The following is a 16,566-nucleotide window of genomic DNA, read 5'->3' on the forward strand; positions in this document are numbered from 1 at the left end:
ACCTCTAGTAAGAAACTCTTAGAAACAATAGACTTGTAAAGTCGTAGGCTATAAAATCAATACCCCAAAATCCATGGCCTTCCTATTTGCCAACAATGAGACAGAAGAAAGGGACATGAAAAAGCAATCCCATTCAAAATCGTGCCCCAGAAAAGCAAGTACCCTGGAATCAGCTTAACTAAAGAAGTAAAGGACCTCCTTAACAAAATTATAAAACACTACTCCATGAAATAAAAGAGGGCGTGAGGAAATGGAAACATATCCCCTGCTCATGGAAAGGGAGAATCAACATTTTCAAAATGGCAATACTCCCTAAAGCATTATACATATTCAACGCGATCCCTATAAAAATACCCATGAAATTTTTCAAAGAAATGGATCGATCAATCCTGAAATTGATATGGAACAACAAACACCCACGGATAGCTAAAACAATTCTTGAGAAAAAGATGATGGGAGGCATCACCCTCCCCAACCTTAAACTTTACTACAAAGGGTAACATTAAAACAGCATGGTACTGGAAGAAAGGCAGAGCCGCAGACCAGTGGAACAGGGTAGAATATACCTATACCCAACCTAAAATGTATGATTATCTAATATTTGATAAGGGAGCAAGGAATGTGAAGTGGTGCAAAGAAAGCCACTTTAACAAATGGTGCGGGCATAACTGGTCAATCACATGCAAAAGAATGGGCTTAGACCTCGACGTGACACCATGCACAAAAATCAAATCAAAATGGATTAAAGACCTCAAGATCTGACCACAATCCATAAGGTACATCAAAGACAAGGTCGGCAAAACCTTCCACTATATTGAAGCTAAAAGTATCTTCAAAGATGACACACAACTGACCAATCAAGAGGAAACAGAGATAAACAAATGGGATTATATTAAACTAAGAAGCTTCTGCACCGCAAAAGATACAGTAACCAAAATACAAAGGCAATCTACAGAATGGGAAAGGATATTCACCGAATACCCATCTGAAAAGGGGCTGATATCAAGGGTTTATAAGCACTGTCAGAACTCTACAGGAAGAAAACATCCAACCCCATCAGAAAAAGGGGTGAAGAAATAAACAGAAACTTTTCTAAGGAAGAGATACAAATGGCCAAAAGGCACATGCAAAAATGCTCTGCATCACTAATCATCAGGGTGATGCAGATCAAAACAACTATGAGATATCACCTTACACCACAGAGAATGGCGCACATCCAAAAGAACAAAAGCAACCGCTGTTGGAGAGGATGTGGGGAGATAGGGACCCTTCTACACTGTTGGTGAGAATGCCGACTGGTTCAGCCCTTTGGAAAAACAATATGGACCATTCTCAAAAAATTAGAAATTGAGCTTCCATTTGATCCAGCAATACCACTTCTGGGAATATATTCTGGAGAAACAAAAAAGTATAGTTGAAATGACATCTGCAAATATATGTTCATCGAAGCACTGTTTACAATAGCAAGAATCTGGAAAAAACCTGAGTGCCCGAGAACAGACAACTGATTATAGAAATTTTGGTAAATCTATATAATGGGAATACTATGCAGCTGTTAGATAAGATGAAGTCATGAACGTTGCATATAAGTGGATCAACATGGAAAGTATGTTAATTGAAATGAGTCAGAAAGAGAGGGACAGACATAGGAAGATTGCATTCATCTGTAGAATATAAAATAACAGAGTAGGAGACTAACACCCAAGAATAGTAGTATATAATACCAGGATGTTGGTTCCATGGCTTGGAAGCTGGCCTCACATGCTGGGGAAAAGGCAGCCTGGATAGAGCAGGGAAGACCAAGTAAAATGTGTTTGGAGATCCCGTGCGGGAAGGGAGATGCGTGCTGAAAGTAGACTAGAGACTGAACAGGATGGCCACTCAATACCCCTATCACAAACCACAACATCCAAAAGGAGAGAGAGAATAAAATGGAATGCCCCACCACAGAAGCGGGGTGGGGTGGGGTGGGGTGGGGTGGGGGCGGGATTAGAGGGTGGGAGGGATACTGGGTTCATTGATGGTGGAGGATGGACACTGGTGGAGGGATAGGTTTTCGAACATTGTATGAGGGAAACACAAGCACAAAAATGGGTAAATCTGTAACTGTACCCACACAGTGACTCACTAATTAAAAAAATAAATTAATGAATATATCCCAGAGGAGCAAAAAAGTATAGTCGAAATGACATCTGCACTTATATGTTCATCACAGCACTGTTTATAATAGCCAGAATCTGGAAAAAACCTGAGTGCCCTAGAACAGATGACTGGCTGAAGAAACTTTGGTACATCTATACAATGGAATACTATGCAGCTGTTAGAAAAAATGAGGTCATGACGTTTGCATATAAGTGGATCAGCATGGAAAGTATCATTCTAAGTGAAATGAGTCAGAGAGAGACAGACATAGAAAGACTGCGCTCATCTGTGGAATATAGAATAATAGAATAGGAGTCTAACACCCAAGAATAGTAGAAATAAGTACCAGGAGGCTGTCTCCATGGCTTGGAGGCTGGTCTCCCATTCTGGGCAACCCAGAGAAGGGAACACCAAGTAAAATGTGGTCGGAGGTCATACGGGGGAAGGGTGACGTGTGCCGAATGTAGACTAGAGACTGAAAACAATGGCCACTCAACACCTTTATTGCAAACCACAACACCTAATCAGAGAGAGAGAACAAAAGGGAATACCCTGCCATAGTGGCAGTGTGGGGTGGGGGGAGATGGGACTGGGGAGGGTGGGAGGAATGCTGGGTTTACTGGTGGTGGAGAATGGGCACTGGTGAAGGGATGGGTTCTTGAAATTTGTATGGGGGAAACATGAGCACAAAAATGTATAAATCTGTAACTGTACCCTCACAGTGATTCACTAATAAAAAATAAATTAAAAAAATTAAAAATAAATTAATGAATAAAAAATGGTGTCTTAGAATGCAAAGCGTTTGCAAGCATGGACATACTCAGGAATGAATAGAATTGCAGAACAGTATATGCGTCTGAAAACATGCACCCTGAAAAGCAGAGAATGAAACTGCTTAATTTTCTTGAATGTAGAGGGCAGTAAAGACAAAAATCACTGTGTCACTGTCATCCCGTTGTTCATCAATTTACTGGAGTGGGCACCAATAAGGTCTCGATTCATCCCAGACCTGAGATTTTAGCGGCTTCTCCTTACTCGTATTTTCCAATGATTGGAGGCTCTTTCAGGGTCAGGGGAATGAGACCTGCTATTGTTACTGTTTTTGGCATATTGAATAAGCTTCGGGGAGCTTGCCTGGCTCTCCTGTGTGGGCGAAATGCTCTCAGTAGCTTGCTGGGCTCTCTGACAACTTAAACAATGGCTCAGAAGAGTTGAAAAGAAGGTGATGTCCACTGAAAAAAACATGCACTGCCTCTACACTCACTGAGGTTTGCCCAGGAACCTGAAACTTAACTTGGGCTGTGTGTGTGTTGTGGCCAGGGGTGGGGGTGGGGGGTGACAAAGGCTGTGGCATGTGTGTGTGTGTGTGTGTGTGTGTGTAAGAGAGAGAGAGAGAGAGAGAGAGAGAGAGAGAGAGAGAGAGAGAGAGAGAGAGAGAGAGAGAGAGAGACTAAGGCTCCAAGGGTGCAAGGCTGGCTTGGCAGGATTCACAATAGTATAGATGTTAATAAAATATACTTACTAGTATATACTTAATAGAGAAATGTTTCTTTATGTTGTTTGGTTTGGGGGCCACAGTGTGTGGTATTTAAGGATTATTCCAGGATCACACAGAGATCATTCCTGGCAGGGCATGTACAGTGCCAGGTATCAAACCTGGGTCTGCCAGGTACAAGGCAAGTACCTTACCTGCTATATCATCTCCCTGGTCCTTTCCCTACACAGTTGGAAAGAGTTTGGACTGATTTCAAAAGGAGATCTTTTATTGTATGACTCTAATTTTAATATTATTCCAAATATTCATATTATACTTTTTTATATTCCCAAATCACATTTCAATTTGTTTTCTGACTTAGAACCAAAAACAATAGAGAAAAGAGCAGTGACAATGACTCATATTCCAATCAAATAGGATATTTAGCTAGAAAAAGGAAATGAAATATATACATATATGCCATTTCTCTGAGAAAACTTTTAAATTATTTTTAATTTGTTTGAAAGCTTGACCTGGGTATTTCCAGTTTCCTTTATTTATCTAGGTGGCCAAAAATAACCTCTAGAAATTTTACAAGTCAAAGTCTTCATAATCAGTGAATCAATCTGACACTATTGTCTTGAACTTAAGCATCAAATGTTCAAGTCAGTACTTTCCTGATTAGAACATTTTCTGTGGATTTTTTCCCCATAGGCACTGTCTGACAAAGTGGAAGTACAGCTAGCCAATCATTAACAGTCTTTTCCCAATTCTACAGTAGAGTTCCAACTCTTCTTCTTTCTCCATATTCATGGTCTAAATGTTTAACTTTCAATTTCATCTTAAATGTCTTCAACATTTAAGTTGTCTTTTGAAAATATTTTTCTAATAAAGTGAAGAAGAAAAAAAGATAATGTTCCAGTACACCTGGTCTATGATTTAGAGACAGATGTTAGAATTCTGTTTAACTTAGAACTACTTTTATAACATGATGGTGGGAAATATAGCATGACACCTTTTGGATATTTGATCCTTTTTTTTTTCTTTTTGGGTCACACCTGGCATGCACAGGGGTTACTCCTGGCTCTGCACTCTGAAATTAACCATGGCAGTGCTCAGGGGACCATATGGGATACTGGGAATCGAACCCGGGTCCGCCACATGCAAGGCAAACGCCCTACCCACTGTGCTATCACTCCAGCCCCCTGATCCTTCTTTTGATTCCTCATAACTATATCCCTAACATTCCTTTTACATATGAAAAAAAAAAGTGTCATGCTGAATGAAACAAGTCAAAAGAAGGATAGGAATAGAATGATCTCTAATTTGGTGGGACATAAAAGGAACATAAGGGAACAACAACTGGCCAAAGGCAATAGGTCCTGAGAACTGGTTTACAAAGCAGTCCTTACCATGAGGGGGTGGTAGAGGGGAGGGGCTAGGCTGGGGAGTGGTGATAACTGAGGAGTGGTGGTAACACTCTAGTAACACTCTGGTAGTACGTTTTTTATGAATTATATGCAGACATCAAACTCTATCATTAATACAATTGTAAATCACAGAACCTAAAATATATACTTTTTAAACATTAACATTCCTTGGCTTACATACATTTTGAAGTGGAATGGGTATAGTGTAAAAAAATTACACTCCCTGAATTTGGTTATTTGTAAATTAAACTTTTGTCATGTTGTTAGAATCAATATATTTCATTAGGAGTTTTAGAAGAAATGGAAATACTTAATTTGCTTTGTATCAAGGATTTTTTTTATAAAATATGTAAACAAACAGATTTTTAAATAGTTTTAATCCATTGTTTGATGAAAAGGATATTTTTCATGCACAGAGAAAGCTAATTTAACTTACATCTAAGTAAAAACTTGTTTTGGACAGTTTATTCACGCTTTATTTGTGATCAAAGCTTTCTCCTATATCTGTATATTAAAACCTGTATCAGTGAGAAATCTAGTACCTTGTTATTTCAACTATACTTTGTTTCAGTATTCTGACTTAATTCTGGAGTCATTCAGATCTCAACCTGGGTTATGTCATTCTTTAATTTTATTTCATAGAGTTCCTTTTCTCTCTATTCTTTCCCAAATAAAAACTTTTTAATTCAAAAAAAAAGAAGAGAGAGCAGGACAACAGTTGAGTGTCTCGGACCTTGTAATGATGATGGAAGGGGAGTCATTCTGTCCAACACAAGCATGAACACAAACAGCACTGGAAGCATGGTATTACAACTATAATAGAAAATTAATTAATTAAGAAATAATTGATTGATATGTATAGGAAGTTTATTATCTTTACAGCACAAATAATTTTCTAAGCAAGTAAGAAATTTAATATGTCCTATTTCAGAATTTAGATCAACATAATTACTGGAAGTATATTGGTTATTAAGACAGAGTTTCCTGTATCACTTTTTTCCTCTAAATGATGACTGCCTTTAACTAACTAAAATTGTTATCAAATTTCAACAGTGAAACAAGAACAGAGTCAGAAGCTACAGTTACAGGAACACAGGTGTCTATAAAAAACAGTCAAATCCAAATGTCTATCCATAGTCACTTTTGTTGGCACCATTTAACACAAAGAACATGGTCTGCTTGTGACAATGAAGTCTTCAGTGAGTTTTCTTCCTTCAATCTCCTTTGCAAATGTATTAAAATTATGATTTTAATTAAAAACTGAAAATATTCATTTAAAGCAAGGTCTTAAATCTTATTATTGGATATAATGAAGATTTTCTAATAAAGATCTGTGAAAAAGAAAAATATGAAAACCCTTTCAATATATGGTTTCTGTTTTTTTTGGAGTTTGGGGCACTTTTGATGAAAGTCTTTACCCAAAATAGCAACAATTATATTAGTGATTCTCAGCTTATAATCCTCATGTTAGTTTTTCCCAGTGTATAAAGGTAGCATACATAAAAAAACTGAATATGTAGCAGTCATACACTTTGAATTCTACTAAAGTAAATGCAGATTATTACTCCACTGGCACTTGTATGAGGAATTCCTACCAGTCAATAAGCAGCGTGCGTTATATTATATAATAAAGACAGCTTGCTCTTCAAGCCCATATTCTCCCTTGAATACTTACCTGACTTGCTAGACTCAACCTGTCTTTGCTTGCTCACTCTTACACTCTGGAGAAGCCCATTTCTTTCTTGAATACATACTACTCTCTTTCTCCCCCTTCACAGCTTTCTAAGTTAGTTCCAATGAACTACCTTGTTTAAAAAAAATAAAATACATCGGCATACGGAGTGATTAAAGGAGGGATGCTGAGATCGTCCTTGGCCCCAGAGTATAGGGAGACGGAAAGAAATAGAGTGAAGAGGAAGGGGAGCAGAGATAGATGAGAAGGAACGAGGGGGGCGGGAAGGGCAATAATCCAGAGGATTCGGGTACATCGATGATGTTAATGAATGATGGAGCTAAATATGCAAACCACAAAGTGAGCAACACCGAAAGCGTGAGACATAAGCTTAAAAAATGCCTTTTAAGATGGCAGGCTGGGCAGGAGGGGGTGTCAGAGAGGAAAACGGGGAATTTTTAGTGGGGGAAAAGTTGACACTGGCAGGGTGATCTGCGACGGAACACTGTATGTCACAAACAAAACTATAAATAGCTTTGGAACTCTCGTTACTTTAATAAAATCAAATTTAGGGAAAAAATGATACAGCGAGTTGATGCAGCCATGCAGAAGGATTGGCCACGGGAGAAGACGTGAGCCAAATAATATCACCATTAAGATAACTAGATTCAAGAAGTCAGTATGAAATACGTCCATGTAGATTGTTTTGAGAACTTAGCTCTAACAGCTTTCACACTGAAAAGACGAGAATATGATCATATCCGCGTGTGTTAGTCTACCACAGGAGCTTAACAGCTAACCTACAAACATATCCTATCTATCAGAAGCAGTTTTCATTACTATTTTATTTTCTGTTATGTTTTGTTTTGTGGCCACATCCAAATGCTCAGGGGACCACACTGGTGCTGGGAATCGAACAGGGTACTATCACTTCTCTACTCTCTCACAGGCCCCCGGAAACAGGTTTACATGGGCTGCACCAAAGTAAATAATATTCTTTTATTTTTTTTCTTTTGGGGGCCACACCCAGAAATGCTCAGGGGTCACTCCTCACTCTGTACTCAGGAATTACTCCTGGCGGTGCTTGGGGGACCATATGTGGATAGAACCTGGTTCGGTAGTGTGTAAAGCAAATTCGCTCTTCACTGTACTAATTGTTCCGGCCCCCTAAATGACATTCTTATATCCTTATAGGAGTTTTTTTCTAGATTCTTAAAAATGCTATAATTTAACATCAAATTTATAAAATATTCCTTAAATAATTTGACTATTTCTCTCTCATTGTATTGGTAACTGCCATCAACTAAAAAGTTAAGCGAAAATTGTTTATCTAAATATACTTTAAGAAAACATCTCTATTTAGTGTCTAAATCAGCACACTTAAGAGTGACAAGCAGTCTTTACATGGTCACATTACTCAATCTAATATATACCATAGAGTTTCTTTTTGCTTTAAATGACAAATAACACCTGAAATAACTATAATCAATCATAACTAAGTGCTTTATAAGTGTTAAAAGCTCATTCCACTTTGGGATTCAATGATTGGTCTCATGAACATTTCAGTTAATGAGTAGGGGAACTTTTGGAATTAAGACTATGGAAATTTGAGAGCAATACAAAAGATATGTCATCCAAATATTGACTGTAAGCAGTCCTGAAACATTGATGATAGCTCAGGACATTTATTTGAATTTAGATGAAATATTTAAGTTTTTTTTTCTTGTTTGGCTCACACCCCGCGATGCTCAGGGGTTACTCCTGGCTCTGCATTCAAGAATTACTCCTGGCGGTGCTCAGGGGACCATATGGGATGCTGGAAATTGAGCCCAGGCCGGCCGCATGCAAGGCAAACGCCCTACCCACTGTGCTATCGCTCCAACCCCGAAATATTTAAGCTTTTATATCAGGATTATCTCATGAGAAGTAAAGTGTTATTCCAAATAGCAAACATTATGCTTCAAACTTTCGTACTCTTAGTGCAATAAATGGGTTTTAATAACTCTACAAAAATCAGATATTTAAGTTCGGCTTAATTCTTGATATTAAAGTCATTATTAATTATTAATACTAATAATTAGGGAATCTTTCAGAATATAGCTCTAATATACAAAAAATCATATGCTTATGAAAATTTTTATTGAAATGATGGAACAATTGCTATGTATTTTGTTAAGTGTAATTCCCCACTAGATAAAACAATAAAACAAGCCTTTTATTGTTTTGCTTCAGTAATTCAGTCACATATGTCTACTGAAATGACATGAAGCCACACAGCAATAATTATGACTTTTTTATACTTTAAAAACAAAAGGTATCCTGGGGGCTGGAGATATAGAATAGCAGATATAACAGACATGTACACGTTGCGCATGCGGCTGAACTGGATTTAGTCCCTGGCCCCCCACTGGTTCCCAAGGTAGTGCCAGAACCCTGACTGCAGAGGCGGGAGTAAGCCCCGAGCCCTTCTAGGTAAGCCTACACCCTCCCACCCCTGCCTCACACTTCTTCTCCCCAAATGAACAAATTGTTTCCTTTATTACAAAAAAAGCATTAGTAAATATTGAGAGTTTCAGTAAAAAATGATTAATAAAAGATTGCACTTATTGCCAAGAACTTGCTAATAATTTTAATATTTTTAACTTTTAAATCCGATGTTGCAAATATTCATACAAAAATGATTTTTTTTTTTGCTTTTTGGGTCACACCCGGCGATGCATAGGGGTCACTCCTGGCTCTGCACTCAAGAATTAGCCCTGGCAGTGCTCAGGGGACCATACGGGATGCTGGGAATCGAACCCATGTCAGCTACATTCAATGCAAACGCCCTACCTGCTGTGCTATCTCTCCAGCCTCCAAAAATGCATTTTTTTTTGCATGTGTTTTTGGAACACACCAGGCAGTGCTCAGGCCTTACTCCTTGCTCTTTTCTCAGTAATCACTCTTAGTGGTGCTCAGGTGACCATAGGTGTTACCAGAGGACAATCTGAGTTGGTTTTATGCAAAGCAAGCACTCTAGATGCCTTATTGTCTTTACAGCCCTGATATTAAAATGTTTTAGGTAATTCTTTAAAATGTCACCTAACTTTGTTTTGTTACTCCCACAACCCATTCAGACAATGAGAGCAAATTGAGCAAAAAAATGTGTGCTCCTCCTATAAGCAACTTTTACAGAAGTTATCAGCAGAGTCTCATATCCTCTGTAACAAGTAAAAGCAGTTCAGCTTGGAATTCTCTGCCTACTACACTGGATTGCACTGACACTAGTCTCTCTATCTCTGCCTCTGTCTCTGTCTCTCTCTTTCTGTGTGTCTGTGTGTATGTGTGTGCGTGTGCACGCGTGCTTCTGCACATTTAAGTACACATGTCTTTCTTCTATCATTCTGATTCAATCTAATCTCCTTGTATTAGCTCTTTCTGTATCATGAAGATTTTACTACCTTTTTCAGCCCACAGTTGCAGCTTTCCATAATTCTAGAGAATGTCAGAAATTAAAAGTGCAAGGCATTTTAGTGAAAGTTTAATTTTACCTAACAAAAAGTCTGAGGTTTATAAAGATTGACTTTTAAATTCCACGTAATGTTGAATGACTGAAACAAATAGAACTCATCATTATAATCTGCAAGATAGCTTGTGGGACAAGAGGGTTTTGTTAAAATTCACTGATCATGTTTCATATGTTTTTGTGCTGATTTTCCTAATTTGTAGGTCTGATAAATTTAAATTCCCTAGATCTAATATGCGAAAAATCATATACCCTTTTGACCTTATGAAATTTATCACTTATAAATGACCATAGTTCTTAACATTTTTGGCAATAACTAGCTTCTGTAAAACTTAGGGGAAACTGAGAATCTCTTTCCATTGGAAACTGCTGATTCAATCGCTGTCGTGGCACTGGACACCAGGTTTTATTCACAGGGAGTGTCACCAGTGCAGTAGACACTAGAATGTTTCTGTTTATTGAGACAAGCAGAGTGGGTTAGTGAAAAAGACAATCTGTGAGGTGTTTAGGAAATTAGAAATCATTTTCTAAAATCATTATCATAAGAACCCTTATGGTCAGAATTTATGCATTAGGGCTTGGATAGTGCCTGCATATGTTAATGAACATTAATGATAAAAGTCAGGAAAGCAGGTAAGGAGAGTTTATAGGATTTGAAAAATTTAAGTGTTGAAAACTTACTGGATGCCTCTTTTAATCAAAATTTAGTTATGTGGAAGACAACATATTTTAGAAAAGGTACCATTGCAAAATAGAAAAAAATAGATTTTTAAATATGTGCTCAGGATTTTTTGGTAATTTTGGTTATTTTGATTTATGATGCATAATACGATGCAAGGGACATAAAGTTTTGCTCTATTTTCCTTTATTTGATGGACATTTTGATTATTATGATATAGAGTATTCCATTATTAGCTCATGATTTGGTTATCAAGCATAATAGGAAACAACAAAGAAAATGTTTAAATAGACATGTTACCAAGATAAAATGTTAATTGATAAAATATTTTATGAAAACTAAATAAAAGTATGAATATTTTTAGTGCCTGTGTTTGGCAAGTTTCAAGTCTAATAAAAAGGTAGAACTTGGGAAAAATACCTAAAACATAACGTACATTTTTATAACGTACATTTTTAAATGTCAGTGTTGTAATTGCAGTCAATTTATAAATATGAACTCAATGTTTAGAAGGAAACATATTTTTTACAGCAAAACATAAATATTTCTAATGGAACTTGATTTTTCAGCTTTTCTAGTGAAATTCAGATTAGCTTGACTTTGTATATCTTTTTAATCTTTTTACATTATTCCATATATCTAAATCTCCAAGGATAAAACTTTTTATGTACAGTCCCATGAACTGAATATATCCTTTATTCATTTGCTTAAAAATGAATCATAAGGCAATTTCAAACACTTAGACCAACATTTGTCACTTGAACTTGAAATATCCTGATGTGATTAACCACAATGTGAATGTGATGTTAGATGATCGATGCAGGAAGATTCCCTGTGACTAACAGGAGAAAAAATGAGAGGAAAATAGAATCAGCCTGTGAACTGGATGGGGTAAAATAAGTCTGATCTATTAAACCAGTGAAAAGATATTTCCATTGTAAAGGTGATAATAGGTGTCCAATGATGAAAGCAGAATTTGAAAAAGTAAACTGTCATAAGCACACAAAAATAAGTTGAAAAATTTATTTCAACAAGCCAAGAACTTGGCAATATCAAACAGGTAGATGTGTGCCTGGTTCAAAGCACAGGGCCATGAAGAGAGCTCACTGGTTAGGACAGAATTCCAAAGCCCAGGTTAATACTGGTACCATATGTCTTTCCGTGCTTTGCTAGGTCTAGCCTTGGTGGTCCCCAAGCATCTCCATTGTGGTCCTGGTCCTCATCACTGGAAGGCCTGAATGGTACTGGACTGGGGTTCAAGTGTTGAGCCACCTGCTAAGGTAGTGGCTTTGTGTCCCCTGAGCACTTTTTGGGAGGCCTATCCTCCAAATAAGTAAATAAGTATTAAAAATTCACAACAATAATGCAGGACTATAGTGATCTAAGGCAATTTTTTTTGAGAACAGTCAATTTGTTTCACCGAATTTTCTTAGTCAAATAATCACTATCATTGTCACTGTCATCCCATTGCTCATCGATTTGCTTGAGAGGGCACCAGTAACGTCTTCATTGTGAGACTCATTGTTACTGTTTTTGGCATATCGAATATGCCACAAGGAGCTTGCCAGACTCTGCCGTACAGGTGAGATACTCTCGGTAGCTTGCAGGGCTCTCCGAGAGGAGCAGAGGAATCAAACGTGGGTTGGCCTCGTGCAAGGTGAATGTTCTACCCGCTACACTATAGCTCCAGCCTAGTCAAATAATAGTCATTTATTATACTCCTTTCTAGAATCATGCCAAGAACCAAGAAAAATTGTGAAATGACCTATGCTCAGCTACAGAAGACTTAATTATTTTGTTTGATTCTCAAAATTTGAAAATATCTCAAAGTTCCCCAATATTAGACATCAGCTATGCCCGTGGAGATACCTTAAAATGAACAAAGGAATTAATCAATATATGTATCATGGTATAAATGATAGTCATAAAGGCAAGGCTAGATAATTCTGGATGTTGGAAACCTTGTTTCCTATTTTGAAACACAGAAAACAATAATTATGGTCCTTCAAAATTAGGTAGAAGAAAGAAATATTTTCTCCTAATTTTTAAACATTGCTAATGAACAAATGTTGATAGAACTACACTAAAATATCATTAAATATTTCTAAAACTAGTAGATCCCCTCAAACTTTTGCTTCTTCCTTCAATCTTGAACCCTTTATTGAAAAATGAAAGCAAGAAGTAGTTATGATGACTGATTATACGAAACAAAAACACTTAGAAGTATTTGTATTCATTTACATTCCATAAAGAGCAGACTGTTCTTTAATTATGATAAACTTCATCAACACAGCTCAGTATAGTTTAGCATTTTTGATATATCAGTTACATTTGTTTTGCTTTATTTAATGCAGCAAGATATTATTTTCTCATAACTCTAAATTTGAAAGTTATCATTTTAGATGCACACACATGAAATTAAATATGATTTATGGGATTCATAATGAATCAAATGTGACTTATTTTAGGTCTTACTATTGATAGGGACCTAAATTTAGCTACCCAAATAAATCACGCTCTTCACCCTATCCTATTGAGTGTCATTGCTTTTTCCTCTGAGACTTAGCAAAATGTTTGTGATTACTCATTAGTGACATGGGACGTAACTGCAAGAATTAAATGGTATCACGTTCCACTTCTAAACGTATTACAAAAAACTGCTTACCTTGCCTACGTATTGTGTGTCTGTACCTGTATACTCTTCCAACAAGAAGAACTGGTTCCACATCCAGCCACGCTTGGTACGATGCAGCATTTTACCATCATCTTTTGTCAGACCCACTATCCTTTTGCTTGATAAATAATTGTTAGCTTTTTCTTGTAATGGAATAGCATCAAATGTATGGAACACATAGGTCCAGACGAATAATGGTAGGCAATGATAAGTCCTCATTATCTACGGCTTCAGCAAGATATCAAATTCAATGAATCGTCTGTTTCTCCTGAGGAGTAGGGGAAGAAAAATGATTTATTAGGTTGAGTTTCAAGGTCACATTACTGTAAAAGATTACTACTGCTATTGAACATTCACATATATGTAATATGTACTTTTTTGTTAAATTTCTAAGACTGACAAAAGTAGACTCATATATATACATGTATATGCAGCTATGTGGTTTAAGAAACAGTATCTTCTGTCCATAAATGACCATGATTTACAACCTATTTATTTTCCTCCTCTTGTTCTATTGTCATGTTTTGATGTTGCCTTAAGGCATATTCAGTGGTACCTAATAGGCTTTGTATTGTTTTATGATAATATGCGGAACTTGGCAACTATTAGTCATTTTCTTCCCAACTATCCTTAAAACACTTGGAAAAAATGTTGGAGAAGGTGAGTTTGGGTCTTACACCTATACTTTCAGCTCTGCAATCAGGAATCACTCCTTCTGGGCTCTGGGGAGTGGACTCAGTTAAGCTAAAACTGGCCAAATGCGATTTTACTACCCTACCCATTCTTCTATCACTTCAGTCCCAAACTTTATGTTTTAACAAGAAAATAACATATGCTAATAATACATGGTAAACATAAGCATTTTCACCGATAATGAAAAGCAACAGAATTTTCTATTATAATAAGAGTCAAATGAAATTGGTATTATAAAATTCGTAATGAGGTTTTACCTATGGGATAATTTGATCCTAAATTTTGTTAAAACAAACCCAGTCTCTGCTAAGATACTCAGTTGATTATTTTAAAGTAAAAAGACAGGCAATTTTGTTTTTCAGAATTAATCGTACTTATTAGGCTATGAGCTTAATGTGTCTACCATTAAAGCCAGGAGATATAAGGGGATAATGGTGACTCTGCTGATTCTGGGAAATTATTTGCTAAAGATAGAAACTTATCTCAAATTACCACAGGTAAAAAATCCACTGATTAGATTAGATCTGCAAAGGAAATATTTACAGAGGTAAGAAGCAATTGGTCATAGTATCATAAGTTTGAATATTTAAGTTTATTACTCTCCCTACCCTACCCTGCTCCTAACCTCTGTCCTTCCATTTCCCACTTCCCTTTTCAGTTTCTTCTATATTAATTTGTACTAACATTATTTTTTAAGTGGGGCAAAATATAGTTTTTATTGAAAGAATTAGGTAGCATGATGTGAGGAAGGGAAGGAGAGGAATGTGTGTTTAAGAAAGAACACAGAACACAGGCCTCTGACTGAAAAAAAGCCTCAATTAATTCTCTGAAAGTTAATAATTATTAAAATATTAACTTTCTTAATATATGCAGTACAATTTAGCATCTTGTTATTGAAAAGCAATATATATATATGAATACATTTATTTTGAGATGGAAAAGCTTGGGAGTTGTGTCAGAGTGTTAGTGCAGGAGGCAAGGGATTTGTCTTACTTATACCTGACCCTGGTTTGACCTGGCACTAGATATTTTTCCTAAATTTACTGGACACTAGATCTCTGTATCCCAAATCACCAAGCTCCACTCCTGAGCATAGAACTAGTAAGATCCCCTGTGTATTTTAAAGAGTGTCCTATATCAGAAAGTAAGCATAAGAAAAAATATTGGGAATAGGCTTAATTACCTGGCTTCAGTCTAATGCCCAATGCTAGACCCTATATCTTTAAATTTACTTGCAATTAATTTTCTTTTTTCTTTTTTTTTCTTTTTTATTTTATTTGCTCTTTGGGTCACACCAAGAGATGTTCAAGGGTTACTGCTGGCTCTGTACTCAGGAATTACTCCTGGCAGCTGGAGGACCATAGGGGATGCTAGGGATCGAACCCAAGCTAGCTGCATGCAAGTACAGGCTATACTATTATCTGGAAACTTAGCTGCAATTATTAAGGCATAAAGAAAAAATATAAGCCTTCAATTTGATTTATTTATTATTATCTGTAAGAGTTTGTATATTTGCAAATATAACTAAGTATCACCTTATCTAACAAAGGTTAATAATTCTCAAGATACTGTTATAATTTATTTGAAATTTTATCAATTCAAAGTAATTATTTTTGTATTACAGGGAATTAGGCAAAAAAATAGCTAAAGTTTTACATTTAAAAAAGGTATCAATTGAATAACCTGACTTAAACCAATTACAACAGCATTTACCTATGAAAAAACTGAATCATAGAAGGTATTTTATTGAAGATAATGCATATAAAGAAATTAGTATAGTTCTAACACACAAAATCTCAACATATACTGTTTTTTACTTCCTCCTATTTGCACTATAGTAGTATGCATATTATGTACGAATATGCTACACATAGCAGAAAAGGGTGGTGGCAGATGTAATTCTAGATGTTGCTATGTAGTTCGGTTATTGACTCAATCAAGCACCTATGTGCCCTGATGTTCATATCTAGTATGTTCTTATGCAATACAAAGCAAATAAATACAGCCACAGATACACATATTTCTGAATGATGGGAATAAAAAACACTTAAATTTTTGACTGATATTTCAGCAAATGAAATATTTTAGAATTTAATGTGGTTGTCAATAACTCTGTGGGATCTGATCATATCAATCAAATATCAATAACTATGAGATTTCAAACACTAATACATACTATAATAAAACTCTGGAGTAGAATTCAGAAAATTGCAGTGTTAGGGTTTAGAAACAGTCTAATGTGAAAGCACCATGTACTTAGTGGACACTAAGTCAGAATACAACCACATTTTGTTGAT

At 36.3% G+C, this 16,566-nt stretch overlaps 1 protein-coding gene across 1 annotated transcript in view; it reads right to left on the reverse strand.

Annotated features, from left to right (window-relative positions):
• The window catches only part of CDH9 (cadherin 9), a 143,484-nt gene that overhangs the window by 80,197 nt on the left and 46,721 nt on the right, over positions 1–16,566 (reverse strand). Inside the window, exon 2 of the mRNA XM_004605566.2 lies at positions 13,568–13,844. Within this exon, the coding sequence (XP_004605623.1) occupies positions 13,568–13,795 (228 nt within the window). The 5' untranslated portion in view covers positions 13,796–13,844. The remainder of the gene's footprint in view (positions 1–13,567; positions 13,845–16,566) is intronic.

This window comes from Sorex araneus, chromosome 1 (assembly GCF_027595985.1).
Source record: "Sorex araneus isolate mSorAra2 chromosome 1, mSorAra2.pri, whole genome shotgun sequence".
Classification (NCBI taxonomy): Eukaryota; Metazoa; Chordata; class Mammalia; order Eulipotyphla; family Soricidae; genus Sorex; species Sorex araneus.